Source organism: Pimephales promelas, chromosome 21 (genome assembly GCF_988280905.1).
Source record: "Pimephales promelas chromosome 21, fPimPro1.hap1.1, whole genome shotgun sequence".
In the NCBI taxonomy this organism is placed as follows: domain Eukaryota; kingdom Metazoa; phylum Chordata; class Actinopteri; order Cypriniformes; family Leuciscidae; genus Pimephales; species Pimephales promelas.
This window is the reverse complement of record NC_142789.1, coordinates 2,796,836-2,818,652: the sequence shown is the minus strand read 5'-3', so window position 1 is coordinate 2,818,652 and position 21,817 is coordinate 2,796,836. Positions and strand designations below refer to the sequence as shown.

Below are 21,817 nucleotides of genomic sequence, written 5' to 3'. Positions count from 1 at the left end.
TATGGATTAGTTGGAAAGAAAGAATAAGTCCGAAAGATAGATAATAGATAGATAGATAGAAAGATTAGTTTCAATGAAAGAAAGATTAGGTAGAAAGAAAGATAGAAGATTAGTCAGAAAGAAAAATATGTTTAGTGATAGATAGATAGATAGATAGATAGATAGATAGATAGATAGATAGATAGATAGATAGATAGATAGATAGATAGATAGATAGATAGATAGATAGATAGATAGATAGATAGATAGATAGATAGATAGATAGATAGATAGATAGATAGATAGAAAATTAATACAGGTTTCGAACAATTGTTATTTTTGGGTGAACTATCCATTTAAGCTATCCCGTTAACTTTTTCAGAAAAAAAGCCAGTATTGCAAGATGTGAACTCGCAATTGTGAGGGAAAAATGTCATAATTGTGAGATTAAAAAAAAAATCACAATTATCTTTTAAATTGTTTTATGTGGTGGAAACAAGCTTTTTGGCCATGCCCTCTCCTGAAGCCATTGCTTCTTTTTAAAAAAAAATTTTATGTATTTATTACAATACCTTGTCTGTGCCATCATTAGCTGTAAATTAAAAATCTTTACTGTAATTAATTTGCTTGTGGTGCTGTGACAGGGCTCGAATCAGTCTTAAACCTTTCATTCTGTTGCATCGGCCTATACCCACAGAACAGACTCATGCATTGACGTTTTGAAGTCATCACAATTGACAATCCTTACATTTTTTATGGAATATTGCACTATTCATAAATGAATTATCTGACCAAATCATTATTATTAAATTATTTTTATTTTTAATCATTTGCACGTAATCTTCAATAATAACATCTCTTCCCTCTTGAAGTGACTTCTCTGATGACGCCAATAGCAAAATAAAACCATCCAATCAATTCTGCATGGGTAAAATAAAGTCCCATAATACATTTGTTCTTGTTCAGGAAGCCGTTTAACTCGTTTTTGGAATAAAGTCGCTGACTCGCTGCTAAGGTTTATTTCAAAACTAATAATGTATATGTATTCTAAATACACACACACACACACACACACACACACACAAAACACTGATTAGCAATGGCACAAAATAAAAATATTCTATCGTCATATGGGCAATTCTGTATTCTTTAAAAATTAAACATAATAGCAAGTATCTTAATGATAAAAAGCTAACAGTTTATGGATCCTAAATTCGATTTTTTTTTTTTTTTTTTTTTTACTGATCTGCATATGGATCAAAATAAAAATATTCTATTGTTATACGAGCAATTTTATAAATTTTAGATATTTTTTAAAAAGTAATAATAATAACTAATCTTTTTTAAAACCCCGTCGCGCATCATGCCAGATCGGCCTGACTCAAATGCCGGGGATTCCCGCAGCTCAAGCCGCGTCACTGAGCGACGATCACCGCCCACAGACCCGGTGATCTCCGGCACTCCTCCACACAGCTGACTGACTGCAGTCATGTTTGCCTAAGTATTAAATCAGCTACCTATTATAATATGATTGATTGGTCTCTGTAGTGCTGTTTAGGTTCCTATCCTATCCATTTTATACAGGCATGAGCTTAAACTGTAAAACGGACAGATTCCCCGTCCCTCCACACGCCCTGCTGCGAGAGCCAGAGAGGAAGGCGCTCCCCCCCGAGCTCAGACCGGAGAGGAAGGCTCTTATTCGGTCAGATGGCGTGCCGCAGTCCGCCCACGCGTTTCTCGCGCCCACACAGGCAGCGAAAGAGCGTCATTAACTCACCGCTCCTGCCAGCACAGCAGAGAGAGCCTAGACAACACAAGAGTTTCAAGAGTATTTCAGCACAATCTCACATCTGTGGAATAACGTCTAACAAGCACTGCAAACAAATATACATTGCCTGGTTGAGGCTTAAAGATACAGGTCTATAAATAGAACGAAAAGTTTGAACTGAGTGAAAGCAGTGCAAATCTCTAGATTCAGTCGCTTGGGTTCGGTTACTGAAGCTCAAGTTTCTTCTGGATCCTGTCTTGAAGTCTCTCAAGGTGAGTTGCCTACACAACTAGCCTACACTCTTAAAAACAAAGGTTCCTTATTGGCATTTGATTCAGTGAATAACTTTTAACATTCAAGCTTTAGACTGCTACTTTATAGTGGAAAGGGGTTCTTTAGATTTTTTTAAAAAATGTTTTTCATACTAAGAAAACCATTTATTTTTAGATCGGCTTATTGAAAGGATCTTTGGGGAACTAAAAATGGTCTTTATGACATCACTGAAACCCCCCTTTTGGAACCTTTATTTTGAAGTGTGTATTATCTTTATTATAAATGATCACAGGATTAACAAAACTCAGCATCACCATTGCTGGATATGAATGGCTTCATGCTCATTATTTGTGAATTTTAACTATGTAAACTAACTAAAAAAAGAGATGTAGTCTGTAATTACTGACTGTGTTGCAATGTTTTTGTATGGAAAAAAAAAACTTAAAGGGATTTCTGTCATTAATTACTCACCCTCATGACTTTCCAAAGCGAATTTTCCCACTGTATTATTGTAAATAAACAGTTGTTGTTTGCCTTTAGCGCTTTGGTTTCATTTGCTTGTACTGACATTGGTCGGATGTCCCCATACCTCTTAAAAATCGCCAGTGGACGTAACAAAGACCTTCGTTCATCTTCAGGAACGGTGCATTGTAAATATATTGCAGCGTCTACGGGTTATACGTCAGAATGTTTGTTTTTTGCGCACAAAAAATATTCTTGTCGCTTCATAACATTAAGGATGATCCACTGTAGTCACATGAACTATTTTAACAATGTCTTTACTACCTTTCTTGACCTTGAAAGTTGCAGTGATGTTGCTACCCATGGCTGGTTCAGAATCCTGTCAGATTTCATCAAAAATATCTTAATTCGTTTTCCGAAGATGAACGAAGGAAAAGAAAAGATGTCAGAATTTCGAGATGTAAACTCGCCATTGTGAGAAAAAAAGTTTCTCAGAATTGCGACTTTTCACAATTCTGACTTCATCGAATATCCCGCAATACTTCATATCTCGCAATTGTGAGATAAAAAGTAGCAATTATTATTATTTTTTTTTTTATTCAGTAGCGGAAACAAGCTTCCATACAAAATCGTACAGTGTGAACCCGTCTTAAGTGTGAAGATCCTTTTTAATAATCTAAAGAATTTTTCCACTATGAAGAACCTGTTGTGGAATGGGACCATAGATGCCTATAAATGAACCTTTATCTATAAGAGTCTCCATATTATACTGTGGGAGGAGCAGAAGGACATTTGACTGCACTGAAATTGGACTGAAATAAAAAATAGCTCTAGTTATGATCCAGCCTCTTATGAAGACATCCTGCCAAGACTTAAGTTCAGATGATGTAAAATCTGAATAAACTTACACCAATGCTACATTTTCTATATGTCTGATTCATTTTTTTCTCAACTTAAATAATTAATTCAATGAGCTCATTGTTAGCTCCACTGATAAACTAAATAGACATTTTATATAATCAAGGGAGCAGGAATGTGAAGTCTGTTCAGAAACGACAAGATTCAGATTCATAATTTAAACAAACACTTTCTACTGCTGTTGTGAGGTGACCGGAACAATATCTATAAAACTGTATTATTTAGCTAACATTGCATGAAAGATGTAATGTAAGGATGTAATCATATTTCCTGTGCACACAACAGTTATACCATGTTCACTCCCAGGATTTCATTTATCACAATTTTCCTAAAGCCACGTTTATATTTTACTGAGCTTGTGCACGGCCAAAAAGCTGTTAAGCTGATTTGTATTGCAAACTTTTTATTGTTATTGTCGAAATTATAATAATTAGTAGTGCAAAGAGTTTTACCATTTACTGCAATTTGCACAAAAAACTGTTAATTTCCATGTTTTACAAGAAAGTACTATTATAGTCTTTCTACATCAAAATGCAATGTGTAAATCAATGTGTAACTTGTCATTTCTCTTATTTGTGAAATTTACTAGCATCTTACTGTAATTCTAAAAAAAAAATTGTATATATATATATATATGGTCACGCATTTGTTAATCATTGTTAATGTTAATTACAACATTTACTAATACTTTATTAATGCACTGTGTACTAACATGAACAAACAATGAACAGCTGGATTTGTATTAACTAACGTTAACAAAGATTAACAAAAACAGTAACAAGTGTATTGCTCATGGTTAGTTCATGCTAGTTAATACATTAATATTTAATAAATGAACCTTATTGTAAAGTGTTACCAGTACTATTATAGTCTTTCTACATCAAAATTGAATGTGTAAATCAATGTGTAACTTGCCATTTCTCTTATTTGTGAAATTTACTAGCATCTTACTGTAATACTAATTTTTTTGTATATATATACGGTCACACATTTGTTAATCTTTGTTAATGTTAATTTCAACATTTACTAATACTTTATTAAAATCTTGTTTGTTAATGCACTGTGAACTAACATGAACAAACAATGAACAGCTGGATTTGTATTAACTAACGTTAACAAAGATTAACAAAAACAGTAACAAGTGTATTGCTCATGGTTAGTTCATGCTAGTTAATACATTAATATTTAATAAATGAACCTTATTGTAAAGTGTTACCAGTACTATTATAGTCTTTCTACTGACTACATCAAAATTGAATGTGTAAATCAATGTGTTTCTTGCCATTTCTCTGTAATTATTTGTGAAATTTACTAGCATCTTACTGTAATTCTACATTTTTTTGTATAGGCTATATACATACGGTAACACTTTACAATAAAGTTCATTAGTTAACATTAGTTAATGTATTTACTAACATGAATTAACATTGAGTAATACATTTGTTATTTATTAATAAAAATCCAGCTGTTCATTGATCGTTCATGTTAGTTCACACAGTGCATTAAAGGGACACTCCCCTTTTTTTTGGAAATAGGCTCATTTTACAACTCCCCCAGAGTTAAACAGTCGAGTTTTACCGTTTTCGAATCCATTCAGCCGATTTTCTGATATTTAGAAGAATATCAGTAACCAGACAGTTTCTGGTCTCATTGATTTCCATAGTACTGTATATATTCAATGAGACCAGAAACTGTCTGGTTACTGATATTCTTCTAAATATCAGAAAATCGGCTGAATGGATTCAAAAACGGTAAAACCCAACTGTTTAACTCTGGGGGAGTTGTAAAATGAGCCTATTTCCAAAAAAAGTGGAGTATCCCTTTAACTAACGTTAACAAACCCAACCTTTGATTTTAATAACGTTGAATAAGTAATTGTTGAAATAATAAGTAAATGTTGAAATTAGTAAGTTAATAAGTAAATGTTGAAATTAGTATTAACAAAGGCTCATAAATCCTGAAGAAGCATTGCTCATTTTTAATTAATGTGATGTGAACTATACTGTAAAGTGTTCCCATATATAGTGTGGTACTAATGACATGCTTTGTGGGACTCCTGTTGCAGTCATGTCACTTCCCCGGACGCTGGGCGAGTTGCAGCTCTACCGAGTTTTACAGAGAGCAAACCTGCTGATGTACTACGAGACCTTCATCCAGCAGGGAGGAGATGATGTCCAGCAGCTGTGCGAGGCTGGCGAAGAGGAGTTTCTCGAGATCATGGCACTAGTAGGCATGGCCACAAAACCCCTTCACGTGCGACGCTTGCAGAAAGCCCTGCGCGACTGGGCGTCGAACCCAGCGCTGTTCAACCAACCACTGGCCACCAGTGTGGCTCCCAGTGGAGTCCCTCTCCTCAGGATCGACGGCACCGGTTCTGCTGGCTCGGTTATGGGTGCGAGAAAATCTTTAAGCAACGGTCAGCCGGGCTCTCCGTGTGAAAGAGACGAGGTGGGCTCTTGCCTGACGCCGCTCAGAGATAACAGTCCGAGGAGTCCCTGTTCACAGGCTTCTCCTGTTCCTCCAGACCTTCTGTACAGAGAAAAACTGTCCCCCATGGACCCTCACTGGCTCAGCCCTGAAGTGTACGGAGCCGGTGAGTTAGATGAAGACCAGCCCGTCCCCTCTCTGCCTTTCGCTTGCCACTCGCGTCTTCTGGGTCCTCCGACGCCTAACTCTTCCTCCTCCTCTTCCTCTTCTGTGGTCTCGCCGTGGCCTGGAGGTCAGCTGGACACCGAGACCATTAAAGCCGTGGAGGACAGCGTCGATCGGCTTCTGAGGACCATGCCTCAAGCCGATCAGACCGAGCTGAAGACGCTTTTGAGACTCAATAAGAAAATGGCCAAGACAGTGGGACACATTTTTAACCTGGAGCCTCATGACAAGAGCAAAGAGGAGGAGATCCGCAAATACAGCCTGATCTACGGGCGCTTCGACTCCAAGAGGAGGGAGGGGAAACAGCTCACCCATCATGAGGTTTGTGAAGGAGAACAGGTCGAAAAAGCCTAACAAGCTTGAAGGAGTTTTACATCTGAAGTAGTTTTAAGTTGAAAGGTATTATGTTTGAAGCAACTCTCGGTTTGAAGTGGGTTTTTCAATAATTTAAAAAAGTGATATCAATATATTTACACTATATATAAAAGTGCAAATAGTTGCTAGATCCCATGTGTACTGATAATTTACTCACCCCCATGTCATCCAAGATGTCCATGTCTTTCTTTCTTCAGTCGAAAAAAAATTAAGGTTTTTGATGAAAATATTCTAGGATTTTTCTCTATATAATGGACTTCAATGGGGTCCATTATATGCAAAGTTTAAGTTTTATAAGCTCAAATGCTCGCCTTGCTGTGTGACTCTCCTGTTTGAACTCGTTCATCAAAACGAACAAATCTTTTTCTGAGTCAATTCATTCATTTCCTTCTTTGAACGAACCAAATGATTCGAAAAAAGATTTGTTCGTTTTGATGGACGAGTTTGAACAGGAGAGTCTCGAACGTGCATCACAGAACAGAGCAAGGCGAGCATTTGAGCTTATAAAACTTAAACGTTTTCGCTTGATAAGACCCTTATTCATCGTCTGGAATCGTTTAAAGCTCTTTGAACACTCTCATTTGGACCTTGAACCGTTTGGTTCCCATTGAAGTCCATTATATGGAGAAAAATCCTGGAATGTTTTCATCAAAAACCTTAATTTCTTTTCGACTGAAGATAGAAAGACAAGGACATTTTGGATGACATGGGGGTGAGTAAATTATCAGCAATATTTTTTTAAAAGTGAACTACTCCTTTAAAAATAGTGACAGATACTATTTTCACCCTAGTATAAAAATGTATGCAATATTAACATAGTGTAAATTATTATATTTAATAAAATTATTAAATAACGGATATAGCCATCTTGTTGGAACACCTACCCCTAACCTTACCCGATAAATACTTTATTATTAAACACTCGTTCATCTTATTTTTTAATTGAAAATAACTGCCTTTCTGGTCTGATATGTGATGAGAAACGGGAGAAGAGTGAGATTTTCAAAAGGCGTGTGTCTTTTTTAATCTTGTGTTACCCAACCAGGCATTGGTGGGCGGAGTTAGTCTAGATTGAAGACAGGCTAGTAAACTTATAGTGTACGTAAATAGACACTACAATAATAGTATCCATTAAAACTTTGATCACCAAAATACATATTAAACTTTTTTTCCTCTAAAAAACATGTCTTCATGCCTTAAAATAGCTTGAATGTAACACTACACCCTTGCTTTATTTAGTATACACAGAGCCATGCATATGCAAATTAGCCCCGCCTCCACTCACTCACACCAACTCAGAGATCCACTCGTCGGTCAACTTTACTGTAGTAAATGCTGCACATTGGTATTTCAGACATGATGTGTGTAATGTAATTAATATGATTAGCTTTTTGCTCGATTACGTTATCAAACAGCTAATAATGTGTTGTTAATGATACACATGTTCCCGTTCGCCATCTCAGAGTCCGACAGCTGCCTTCTAACAGTGTCCTTAAAAAGGCTTTGAACATCAGAACGTCAGGAGAAAGGCACATAGTTCATCATAACATCATACCAGTTCTGATGTTAAACAATGAGGACATTGTCATGTCTGTATGAAACAGAGTGTCCCAATGTCTAGTGAGCCAGCGTCCGTCTCAGTGCCCAAATTCATGAACACTATATCCTGATTCATACTGTAAAAACCAATTAGTTCAGTTTACTTAATTTTATTATGCAAACTCGTTGCCTTAATTTCATTAAGTAAGCATAACCTAATTGCATCAAGTTATTCTTACTTAAGTTTTGTCAACTTAATTCTGTCTGTGATCTGAGGAAGTGTACTCCCAGAGTGCATTGCGGCATGAATAAATTAATTGCTTTGTTTTTTTTCTATTTTTGGCTTTATTTTACCATTACAATTTTATTTGCTATCATTATTGGGATTATACTTACAAGAGACAGCAAAAGAAATTGTAATGGTCAATTAATTAAATCCTTAGAAAAAATATGTATATATATATATATATATATATATATATATATATATATATATATATATGAAATAGTTGTAGTTAGAAATGGTACTCAAACCAGTCAAGTAATGTTTACAAGGTTTTTCTGAGTAACGAAGGCATAGCATGCAAACAGTACAGATTACTAAGAAATTTTAAGTAAGCTCAACAAATTTTTGGACATATTTTTATTGAACAGAGAAGCACAGGGGATCCATCAAGCACAAAAATCGATTAAAAAAGAAAGAAACAAAAAAAAAAAACAGTACGCTCAAAGACAACGTAAGCAAGGCAGTACATAAGGGAAGTCCAATAAACAACAAATAAAAAATCACGAAACAAGCACATAAATTCAGGAGGTGAATGTCAGAGAATTAATATCACACGAGTCTTTGCATGTGTTTTTCCACCTTTAAAGTAAATTTAGGATAAATTTTAAAGATAACTGCAACTTCTAGATTCTTGTACAATTCGACCATTTTAAAATAGGAGATGTTGTAAATCTTAAAAAAAATAACAGCAGTTGTGTAATGCATTTTGTATATGGTATTTTTTGCATGATTTAAGCACTTTCATAGAGCTCAGATGATCCGCTAAAATAACATCTAAGCGTTGATTCTCATATTTCCACTTTCAGATGCTCATCAATGAGGCGGCGGCTCAGTTCTGCATGCGGGACAACGCTCTGCTGTTACGCAGAGTTGAACTCTTCTCGTTAGCGCGACAAGTGGCCAGAGAATGTGCCTACACCTCAACATTTAAACATCACAGGTCAGGAATGAATCTTACCGTGACTTCAAGATTTGTATTTTGCATTTTGATGGTTGCATATATTGTTAAATATATTTGAATTTTATAGATACGGATATACAGATGAACACATGCACACACATATACAGCTCTGGAAAAAATTATCAGTTTCTCTGGATTTACAATTTTAGGTATGTGTTTGAGTAAAATGAACTTATTTGGGGTTTTTTATGTAAACTACTGAAAACATTTTCCCCAAATTCGAATAAAATAAAGAAAAAAGTATTTTCAGACCTCGAATACTGGAAAGGGAAGTATTCAGAAATCGTTCAATTGTTTGGCTTTGTTTGCTGCTTGTGGCCATCCATCTTCCTCTTGATCATATTCCAGAGGTTTACAGTGGGGTTCAGGTCTCGAGATTGGGCTGGTCATGACTGGGTCTTGATCTGGTGGTCCTGCATCCACACCTGGAGTCACATTACACAATCTCCAGCTGGAAAAAACAATCTGATTGGGTAATATTGTCAGAGCAGAAGGAACTGGGTGTTCTTCCAGGTTACATGACTTCATTCATCTTTTCAGCCTGATGAGTCCAGTTTTCAGCTTTGCTTTGACAGAGACCTCGAGAGGCCTATAAGCCTCCTATGAAATTTTGTGGAGGACCGGTGATGATCTTGGTGGTACGTAAAGGGTACGTTCTCCCAAAAATGAAAATTCGGTCATTAATTACTCACCCTCATGTTGTTCCAAACCCGCAAGACCACAAATGAAGATCTTTTTGATGAAATATGAGAGTTTTCATGGGCTTACGTGCATGGTCATCCTCCATGTAAGCAATAAGGTACGAGAGGCTGTGCTGTATTGTGAATATTAACGGCTGAAGGGCGTTGTTAGGCTCGTTGTTATTGCTTTTATAAAACGGTTACCACACAATAAAAATATTAAAGTACAAAAATATGTATTCGTGCAACTTTCATGAAGTAAAATCACTATAAACCTTCCTTCTGCTAGAAAAAAATAGTCCCTGACCGTGAACAGCAACAACGCTCCAGTCTGTAATATGCATGAAAGCTCAAATAAACGCAACACAGGAACCGCAGTGTTGTGTAGTGATACACAGAACCGTTGGGTGAAGCGGTCAGCCGTGTTTTATAATGAATATAGCACAGCTATTGACCAATCAGAATCAAGGATTGGAACTAAGCGTTTTATAATGATAGGTACCACTTGACACTTCAAAAATTTCATAAAGAGATCATAAAACAAATCAGTAACACTTTAAAATATGGGTGCAGTAATATGCATTAATTTATGCTTAACTAATGCACAGATTATACTGAGTTAATGTATAACTCATGAAGAACTAAACCATTAATTAATGATTGCTGCATCAGCAACTAATCAAGAGTCTATGTGAGTAATAGATTAAGTAATACATGAATTGCTATTAATTTAACTAATAGTGTAAATTAATGTTAATTACCACAATTAGTCAAAGCTATGCACTTCAACTTCCAGTTGTCTGCTTTAATTAATCATTAGCTAATGGTTAGCCAAGGTATCATTATGTTATGACTTTACTTGATGGGGCACATCGTTATTAACTAGTCATTTAGTAATTGTAGTAAGTTGCACATGAATTTGTGCAACTAACAATGAAGTAATTAATCATGTAATATGCATATTAGTGTACCTGTCATCTCATTCTGGTAATTAACACTATTAGTTAAAAAAAAACTAAGTGAGTTATTATGGAATTAATCCACAATTACATATTTAATTAATAACAATTAATGTATGAACTGCTACATTAACCTTACAGACTCTTAATTCGTTTCTAATGTGGTAATCTTTAATGAATAGATTAGATAATCATTAGTTACACATTAATTCAGTATTATCTGTGCATTCGTTATGCTCATTAGTGCACCCGTATTGTAAAGTGTTACCAACGAATCCATATGAAATAAGAGATTCTTCTTTTGTGTTCAGAAGATGAGCGAAAGTCTTTCGGGGTTTGGAACGACATGTAGGTGAGTAATTAATGACAGAATTTAAATTTTTGGGTGAACTATCCCTTTAAATAATGCTGAATCAGACAGATTGTGAAGACCCAGATTGGGTTATTCCACCACATCTTGATATCCAAACTCTTCCTAAATTAAAACGGTAGTATTGTGTTGCTTAAAAAATTACTTTTTTTTTTTGACAAGTTGTCATTTTGTGCAAATAAATTAGTTTAATGATAATATTAGCTTACAGATTTTTTTTTTTTAAATGTCCATTTTATTCAAACCCATACCTATAAACAGTAAATCCAGAGAAACTGATCATTCTGTAATAGTCTCTTATTTTTCCAGTGCTGAATATGGAGAGCTTTTCCAAAGTTAAAAGCAAAATCTTTCGATTTTTATGACCAGTAGGTAGCGCTGTCTCCAAACTGCTCAGGTAACCCTCAGGTCTTGGTTGTATTGACATAAGTTTTATTTCATTATCTCAGATCTCGTTGTGAAGATTCCCTCCTGTAATTTTTAGTGTGCTTTCTGTATTATTTGAATCATTACATGATAGGGGTTTGATTATATCAAAAAGCTTTGAAGATGATACGAGCTGGATTTGGTGAAGATGAGCTCCCTTTCAGAAAAGTTGGGCAGAAATTGAATCCTTGGTTTGTGATTGACTTGGCTCAAGCCCAGTAATCAGAAGAAAAAAATAATTATGTTTCAGACCACATGGTGCAAAAAACATAAGTGCCAATTTTATCTGTTGGTGGTGCTACACGGTTTGAGATAAAAACCACAAATTTGAAGATTTAACTATTTACCTTACAGTTATTTGCTTTTACTGTGGATATAACTGCCAATCCCAAGATCAGATCCCAATGTACTGCTTATGTGACCTGGTAACATGCTAACTAAATATATATAAAAATAGTCTAAATGCATCTGACAGAACCTTTCAACTCATAGACGAAAAACAGGTTTGTGTAATTTGACATTTGACTTAAAAGCTTAACGTTCCTGAGATATTTTGACTGCGAGCCAATCCGCCCCCTACGTTTGTCCTTGAATATTGAGTGTTTGACTTCATTACTGTGACTTTGTTTTGAATTCTGAGCCGGGAATCTGAGCTAAGTTTGTTATATTATTATCTCAGGACATACTCAGATGATTGTACTCCCTCTGTTGACTGTACTGCTCAGAAGAGAATCAAGCTTGATGTAAGTACATCAAGATATGTGTCTATTTATACATTTGCATAAAAGGTATACAAGCCTAGAAATATGCTCAGAAAGCTATGATTAGAAAGGTAATACCTAAGGAGATGAAAATAAAGATCGTAGTCATTCCTCAGTTGAGAGATAGAAAGTTACTTTACATGGGGTGTCGCATAGAGACCTGCGCGGGACGGATTTATCATAAATAAATGTCACCACCTCCCACTCCCACCCGAAGGCGAATGCATGTAGGTTTTTCCAGTACGTCCATGAAATTTCCATGAGACGGTTTAAAGTGTCACCGAGCCACAACATCACCATCCCAGCAATACAAAGTTTGTTATAATGAGAGGATTCGCAAGCGTACAGAACTGAACAAAAACGTTTTCAGCGGTGAGGGGATTTTAACTTAAAGACCTCTGATTGGCCACTGCATTTAAGAAATCAACAGATATGTCTGTGATTGGCTACATTACTCAACGCTGCAAAAAAAACGTCGTAAATTGAAACGTTTGATGCTCTCCTGAGCGCAAATACACTGGATCAATTGTAAAATCGGTTTCGCTAATATGCTATTATGGCGAAAACTGATCCTAAACCTGCAGTTATGGGCAGCTTGGCATGCGCCTGTAAATGATCTGTACTTTATATTAGCTGTTCTTGTTGATTTTTGTGGTATAGATACAGTAAATAACCATTTATTTGCTTTGATTTCATCTCTTAGATATTTCTATGTTGAGGGAGTCATGCAAATCATTTTATTCTCCCGTAACCCGCAATCGCCCATCAAATCTTGTCCCGCGTCGGGTCCCAAGGGAGTGCAGGTCTCTAGTGTCAAACTTCAAAAAGAAGTTTTGAACTCCTTTTGTAATATTGATATTATAACGAAATCTGTAACTCTATCAAACAGGTTGAAATATTCAGTGTTGGGGTAACGCATTACGAGTAACATGCATTATGTAATCAGATTACTTTTTTGATGTAACTAGTAACTAGTCTTTGGTTTAAAAGCAATGAATTTAAATTCTCCCTCTTCTCCATAACATAGTCACTGAAACATGCGCACTCATGTATACACACAAACAGATAAAAAGTACAAAAGTAAAAAAACACGTTACTGTAACATGCATTATGTAATCAGATTACTTTTTTGATGTAACTAGTAATGTAATGTCTTAATTTGCTCAAAAGCACTGAATTTAAATTCTTTCTCTTCTCCATACCATAGTCACTGAAACATGCGCACTCATGTATATTCGCAGATAAAAAGTACAAAAGTAACAAAACGCATTACTTTAACATTATGTAATCAGATTACTTTTTTGATGTAACTAGTCATGTAAAGTCTTAATTTGCTTAAAAGCACTGAATTTAAATTCTCTTCTCCATAACGTAGTCACTGAAACATGCACACTCATGTATGCGCACAAACAGATAAAAAGTACAAAAGTAACAAAACACGTTACTGTAACATGCATTATGTAATCAGATTACTGTTTCGATGTAACTAGTTATGTAATGTAGGGATGGGCAACGATTAATCACGATTAATCGCATCCAAAATAAAAGTTTGTGTTTACATAATATATGTGTGTGTGGTGTGTATAATTAATTTGTATATATAAATACCCACACGTGCATATATATATTTGAGAAATATGTGCATGTATATATTTTATATATATAATTATTCACAATTAGTATTATATATAAATATAATTATTTGATATATTAATAACACATTTTTCTTAAATATATACATGAATGTGTGGGTATTTATATATATACAAATTAATTATACACACTACACACATATATATTATATAAACACAAACTTTTATTTTGGATGCGATTAATCGTTGCCCATCCCTAATGTAATGTCTTACTTTGTTAACGTAGTCACTGAAACATGCGCACTCATGTATACACACAAACAGATAAAAAGTACAAAAGTAACAAAACACGTTACTGTAACATGCATTATGTAATCAGATTACTTTTTTGATGCAACTTGTAATGTAATGTCTTAATTTGCTCAAAAGCACTGAATTTAAATTCTTTCTCTTCTCCATAACACTGAAACATGCGCACTCATGTATACGCGCAAACAGATAAAAGTACAAAAGTAACAAAACACTTTACTTTTTAGTTGTATAGTGTTATATAACCCATAGAGTTAAGAAAGCTTATGTATAGCGTACATCGCTCTAAGGATCAAGAAATATTCAAAGTGCTCAGACTTTACATAAAATGTAACAAAGTAACGTAATTCGTTATTTTTGGGGGAGTAACAGAAAATTGTAATGAAAAGTAAAAAAGTTACTTTCCCCAACACTGGAAATATTTTATATCGAAACAAATCAACTACTGTTACAAAACACATAATACTAACATGTTGCAGGTCACAGATTCGGACAGGCTGTCTAAGGACCCGGTAGCCAACAGTGACATCAGATCTACAGCAGACGACAACAGCCTCTCTGGAGAAAGTCTAGATAGTTTAACACAAGGTAAGAATTTTTATTATTATTATTTTGACTGCAATGTTTGTCAGTAAATCCTAGACATGTAACCCCAAAAACCATCATTGTCCCACATTCTGTGCAAACGCCACGCAGGGCCACTTCGTTACTTTGACGTAAAGATTTGCCAAACTTGTGTCCATTCATACTCGTGTCAGAGTGAAACGTTGCCGTAACATGTGATTGAGAGGCATGTTTGTCTAATTGTGTGTGTCTTGATAGATATCAGCCCTCAGTTGCACCCGTCCTCATCCCCTCACCCCCCCACCGACACCAATGGCCTCATCACCTGGAGTCGCCAGCTCATGCAGCAAACTCTCATGGATGAGGGCCTCAGATTGGCTAGAATGGTGTCACGTGACCACGCAAGCAAAGTCAGCCTAGGGTCAGAAAAGAGACCGATTTCAGGTGAATTCTGTGATGTTTTATAACATAAAGCACACTTTTCATTTTCATCAAACAAAACATAGTTTGAAACTTAAATTGCCAAAACGATAGATAATAGGTAGATAATCATCTGACGGTATATCTACTTCAACAGGTAAAACGTATATAAGCTGTTAATTAACTCAAAGTGCTCCCAAACACTTGCTGTGGTATTCCGCCATACAATATAGATATCCACTTTACACGCTTAGAAAAACGCAACGTTTTATTTTGTGTCACCGTCCTAGGTTGAGTTGCACTACTCGTGTAACTAAATTTAAATAGGGGAAACGTGGAGGTGTTTGGTCTAGTTCAGCACGATCAAAGTGTCTCGCGCGCCAGAGCGATTGAGTGCACGCATTGAGACGACTGAGGTATCCATCAACTCGTCTTAGTTAAGGGAATAACAGTTTAATATGAAAAAAAGGTGGAGTATCCCTTTAAGTCAGAGCCATATCTATTTTATTCAGGGATAGGGTTAGTTCACTCACAAATTCATTTTTTTTTTTCAAATTTTTTTTTTTATAGGATTCTGAACCAGCCATAGGCAGCAACATCATTGCAACTTTCAAGGTCCAGAAAGGTAGTAAAGACATCGTCTTTAGAGACCGCTACGCAATTAAGCAATCTCTTCAGAAAATTTGGACTAAACCGCTCGATTGATATTAGAGCCCGACCGATAAAGGATTTTGAAGGCTGATACCGATACAAATATTTTTGGGTTTTAAAATCCGATATTCCGATATATCGGCCGATATTTTTAATTTTTTTGTTAAATATTGTTGGATTTCACACACGTGTAAAAGAAAAGCTAACTTTTCTGCACAAGATACGTTTGATACTTTTTCTCGATGTCTAAATGTTCACTCCTCGCAAGTATAACTTTCATTTTACAATGCAGGGACTGTAACTACTACAGTAATCATTACTTTATTTAGGCAGAAAAAGTTCGTTGTGGTTTCCAAGCTCATTAATGTTAACGTTAGCGGTCTTCCACTGATGATAGTGGCATTAGCTAGCTTTGTGGTTAGCTAGTCTATGATGAGCCATAATTTAGCAATAGATGACATCATACTGCAAATTATAAAACATACATTTCCAATATAACAGGCCAAGGAGAGATGATTAAAGCGTGTTTCGTCCGTTTTTATTTTATTTTTTAAATATTCATTTATCGGCCATTATAACTGCCGATACCGATATTTTGGAAAATGCCTAATATCGGCCGGCCGATATATCGGTCTGGCTCTAATTGATATGGATCGGTTTTACGATCTCTTTATGAACTTTTTGAGGTGTTAAATTGGTAGTTGCGTAGCTGTCAATGGAGGGACAGAAAACTCTCAGATTTCGAAAGTCTTACAGGTTTGGAACGACATGAGGGTGAGAAATGAATGACAGGGTGAACCATCCCTTTAGCTAAAGTTAACATATGAGATTTTATTGTAAAGTGTTCCTAAAATTCCCTTTAAAGGCTGCAGGTTCGCTATGAAAGAATTAGTTTTTACTAGAGATGATGGTGAAGAGACTAACACACCTTGAAGTGTCTCAGAGGAATCTATAGAAGAACAGTGACAAATGCATTTATTGTTCTTATCCGGTTGGCTAATTTTACTCTTCTTTGATGGGTTGAATCAGAGATTGTCAATGAATATGAGAAGCTCTTGCAGAGGCAAACATCTCAGTCAGACGTCGTCATCAGGGACTGCAGAATAAAAGAGAAATGAGAAGAGAAATGTGTTTGGGCGGAGGGGGCCACAGGAAGTGTGTGTGGGTGATAAACTGGAGCCCCTCGTCCCCATCTGACGTCAAAGCTCATGAAAATGTGTGAGTGGAGGATGGATGGATGGAGAGAAAGAGGGGGTGAATGAGTAGGAGGGAGTGAGAAGGGCGTCGCTTTGACTCAGAGAGACAGAGTAAAAATAACCCATGTGGGCAGTGAAAGGATGCAGTGTCTCTCTCTCTCTCTCTCTCTTAATCAGCAAACTCACCAGTGCTTCAGTTCAGTGGCCAAAAACGAGCTTTAATCAGTCTTTCTTTGTATTTTTTTGTCTCTCCTTCAAGTGAGATCGCAAGTTCCTCATTTCATTGCGCTGTCAATCATTCTGCACTTACATTCCTCAGCATTGTTCTGCCTTCACATAAAAATAAAGATTTTTAACATAATGTTTTATAACAAATCCGGATAAGTTTAAAAACGTTTACTCGACAACGATGTACTAAAAATGGATAAAATTTTCCTTTGCGATTATTTGCGTACAGATGATAACGTTGTCAAAACGATCCCCATACACACGGTTCTGGAAACGGTGTATTCTGCAGCCAAGCCAGTAGTTGGTGATGTTGCTTTAAGAAACACTTCGACAACACAAAATACTAAAGATGGCTGCACGCTTGTTTCTCTGGCGCATAGGGTCTTATTGACTAAACACATAATATGCACAACATCACTGTTTTCACAAATTAGTGTTTTTGTAGTTTATAAAGAGACGATCACAGTATCATTTTCAAAAACTTGCATTTTAAACTTATATTCAAAAGTTCGCGTTTTCAGCCGCTCAAAATGCAGTTGTTGCGTAAATGAACGGCCAAAACGCATAAAACGTTTTGTTTTTAGTTTAAAAACGATGTCTCGTAAACGGCGCTTATAATATATTTTTTAAGACACTTATACACTTTTTATTTGAAAATGGCATTGTCGTTTGATGTAGCCTATTTGAAAACGATGACGCACGTTTAGTTATGACATATTGCATAGATATCTGTTAATACCGATTTTTGCCCTCTATTTCCTTTTATGTTGCTAAAGATAAATGTTACACTGTACAATCGTCCTATTAGATTCCTGCAAAGATAAGAGAAAATGTACTTGAATGCTGTGCTGCATCAAAACAGCGATTGAGTGTAATTTGATTCTCACCTAAATCAAGAGATCTTTATTATATCTGGTCTCTAGGTTTAATTTCAGTGAGCTTTTATTAAGTTTTATGCTTGTGCAATAAGATGATTTGAACGTTTTCAGTTTGAACAACAAGCAACTAGTGGACAAATAATAATAATAATCGAATGTATCCGGTTTTAAATTAGATGGAGCTTTTAGTAGTTTAAAGGAGTAGTTCACTTTTAAAAAAAAAAACTTTTACTGATAATTTACTCACCCCCATGTCATCCAAGATGTCCATTTCATTCTTTCTTCAGTCGAAAAGAAATTAAGGTTTTTGATGAAAACTTTCCAGGATTTTCTCCATTTAATGGACTTCAATGGGAACCAAACGGTTCAAGGTCCAAAAGACAGTTTCAGTGCAAACTGCAAACTGTTCAAAGGGCTTTAAACGATTCCAGACGATGAATAAGGGTCTTATCAAGCGAAACGATCGCTCATTTAATAAATAAATAACAATGTTTAAGTTTTATAAGCTCAAATGCTCGCCTTGCTCTGTTCTGTGCGACTCTCCTGTTCGAACTCGTTCATCAAAATGAACGAATCTTTTTTCGTGTCATTTGGTTCATTCAACGAATGAAATTAACAAATTGAAATTAAAGAAAAAGATTTGTTCATTTTGATGAACTAGTTCGAACATGGAGTGTCACGAACGCGCATCACAGAACAGAGCAAGGCAACCATTAAAGCTTATAAAACTAAAACTTTATTTTTTAAATGAGTGATCATTTCGCTTGATAAGACCCTTATTCATCGTCTGAAATTGTTTAAAGCCCTTTGAACAGTTTTCAGTTTGCACTGAAACTCTCATTTGGACCTTGAACCGTTTGGTTCCCATTGAAGTCCATTATATGGAGAAAAATCCTGTAATGTTTTCATCAAAAACCTTAATTTCTTTTCGACTGAAGAAAGAAAGACATGGACATCTTGGATGACATGGGGGTGAGTAAATTATCAGCAAAAGTTTTTTTTTAAAGTGAACTACTCCTTTAATCAATCAGGTATCCACTTGTCTAAAAGCATTATCACGTTAATAATAATAATGATAATAAGTAGAAATGCAATGAGAAACCCAGTGATACAAACTCTCTCAGTAGACTCGATAACTCTTTAAATCAGTGTGCGGGACAATCAACTGTCTTTCTGGTGGTTTTCAATAGGAATGCATCACTTTCAAAGGCAGTTTGCTCATCCAAGTTAAGTCATTGAAACCTTTAAGAGTGTCAGTGTGAGCACGCATATAACAATTGACATGTGATGCTGTAAAGTACTGTAATTGTGCTCTCAACCCTGTTGATGGTCAAAAATGACTCAAATTTAACGTAACTTTGTTTATATTCTCGCAGAGATGGAGGAGAAGGTGTCCGAGAGGAGAGGATCGAGTAACAGAAGCATCAGTCCAGCGAACACCAAAGACGACCCATAACCGATATCCTGCCAGTCTCTGTGTTGAACTCAGGTCGGATATCATCAGCCATGGTGTGCGGTTCGCTACGTTCATTAGTTCTGTTCGGTATTTTAGAACCTTGTGTTCTATTAGAACATATAAAGACGTAAAGTTGTGTTTTTGCAAATGAAATTCGAAGCAGACCAAGGTTAGCGCAAACAACAAATATGTTACAAATCCATTTCATTTCCTTGGTCAGGATGTTTTGACTTGACAGACAATGGTGCTAATTTTTATCCATTACCGAACCATTAGTTATGAGGATAAGTGGCATGCTTCTTGTTTGATGTAGGTTTCAATAAGAGTGAAGAGTTCATGAGGTGCGTGTTCATTTAATCCAATCACAATGCTAGAATACACTTTATATAAACTGCTCAAACACTTCATTAGGCCTATGTACAGCGGGTGAAATATGAAACTGACTCCCTGACACTATTTACTTATACTGACGCGGTGAATATTAATATATCAACTGCTATATTTAAATGCTCATATTTAAGTACTTTCAAGGTTACAACAATACAATATGTAAATGAATCATGGGAAGAATAGTATTTTCACTGTATGAATGGCTATAATGAATATGTGCATCACAGCTCCTGTATTAGAAATATATCTGTGGCCTCTTTAATGACAGAGTATTTATTTTTTAATTCCTCAATAAATTATATTGTGATGTTTCTGTTTTATGTCTTGAGACTGTTACTTGCTAATAGTGTGCAAATATAGAAACTTTGTTTTACAATATGCAATATATTGCTGATATTTTCACTTTTTTTCCCCTATGCTGCTTTTTGTGTAAAGAGCAGTGAGTATGAAAATGTATAAAGAATTTTGTGGTTTTGGTCTCATTTCTGACACACTGATCCACCACCCACTCGCCCCGTCTCATCTCAGCAAACCCAGACAGATGATGCCTGTGATTCACTGGCCCGATCATCATCATCATCAATCTCACAGATGGGGGAGTGTTTTGGAAACTTGTCTTAATTGTTTCTTTATTCACTCATTAAATGTGCTTGTAAAGACCAGTGATTGAAGGCAAAGGCAAACATTTAAATTCTGTCATCATTCAATTACCCACATAATCTGCATAATTTCTTTATACAAAAGATATTTGAAAGAGTATAGAAACCCAAACAGATCCATGCGTACTGGATAAACTGGTCATGTGTGTTGGTTTAAAGCAACGCATAATAAAAAGTAATGGCAAGATGTATACAAAACTAAATAATTTTGTCATGTCAAGTAATCATCTTTATTCAATTATACCTTAATGGAAATGATCATCCCAGGTCACAAAAAAAGTTCCACGTACATTTTACTAACGTTGCCGTTAAAGGATTAGTTCACTTAAAAAAAAAAAAAAAAACTTTTGCGCGTTCGTGACTCTCCCGTTCGAACTCGTTGATTAAAATGAACAATTTTTTTTCGAATCATTTCGTTCGTTAAAAGAACCAAATGACTCTAAAGATTTGTTCATTTTGATGAACGAGTTCGAACAGGAGAGTCACGACTCACAAACGCGCATCACAGAACAGAGCAAGGCGAGCACTTGATTTGTGCTCATAAAAATGTTATTTCATTTTTGAAATGAGCGATCGTTTCGCTAGATAAGACCCTTATTCATCGTCTGGTGTCGTTTAAAACCATTTGAAGCTGCACTGAAACTCTCATTTGGACCTTGAAACGTTTGGTGCCATTATATGGAGAAAAATACTGGAATGTTTTCATCAAAAACCTTAATTTCTTTTCGACTAAAGAAAGAAAGACATGGACATCTTGGATGACATGGGGGTGAGTAAATTATCAGCAAAAGTTTTTTAAAAGTGAACTAATCCTTTAAGTTATGATTCTGAATTTTATCTAAATGGTCCAAACGTTGTTTTGTCAGAGAATGTAGACAATCATTTTATTTGAACATTTTTTTCTTGAAAAATAATTGTCATGCCTTAAAATAGCTTTAGTTTAACTCAATACCCTTGCCTCATTTAGTATACGCGGTTCTATGAATATGCAAATGAGCCCCGCCTCCACTCACTCAGCGCAGAGATCCACTGCTTGAAGATCACACGTTGATCTGATTGGTTACA

General features: G+C 35.7%; 1 protein-coding gene across 4 annotated transcripts; it reads left to right on the top strand.

The window, feature by feature from the left end:
• Positions 1-1,369: 1,369 nt before the first annotated feature.
• On the top strand, positions 1,370-20,409 carry nab2 (NGFI-A binding protein 2 (EGR1 binding protein 2)). Of its 4 annotated transcripts, none has more exons than XM_039663390.2 (8): positions 1,370-1,480; positions 1,564-2,019; positions 5,466-6,373; positions 9,059-9,192; positions 12,328-12,391; positions 14,790-14,898; positions 15,133-15,318; positions 19,624-20,409. In XM_039663390.2, exons 3-8 carry the CDS (start codon positions 5,468-5,470, stop codon positions 19,701-19,703), a joined length of 1,479 nt encoding a protein of 492 aa, XP_039519324.2. In that variant the 5' UTR covers positions 1,370-1,480; positions 1,564-2,019; positions 5,466-5,467; the 3' UTR covers positions 19,704-20,409. The 4 variants fall into 4 exon arrangements, with proteins under 4 accessions (XP_039519324.2, XP_039519325.2, XP_088981218.1 ...); XM_089125092.1 differs by adding an exon at positions 15,865-15,919 and having other exon boundaries at positions 1,429-2,019; XM_089125091.1 differs by having other exon boundaries at positions 1,430-2,019.
• The last annotated feature ends 1,408 nt before the right edge of the window (positions 20,410-21,817 follow it).

Excerpts from the sequence above, each read along its gene's own strand:
- nab2 (XM_039663390.2), top strand. The coding sequence starts at position 5,468 with ATGTCACTTCCCCGGACGCTGGGCGAGTTGCAGCTCTACCGAGTTTTA. Across the intron at positions 6,374-9,058 it reads AACAGCTCACCCATCATGAG|ATGCTCATCAATGAGGCGGC; the intron begins GTTTGTGAAGGA and ends TTCCACTTTCAG. Across the intron at positions 12,392-14,789 it reads AGAAGAGAATCAAGCTTGAT|GTCACAGATTCGGACAGGCT; the intron begins GTAAGTACATCA and ends AACATGTTGCAG.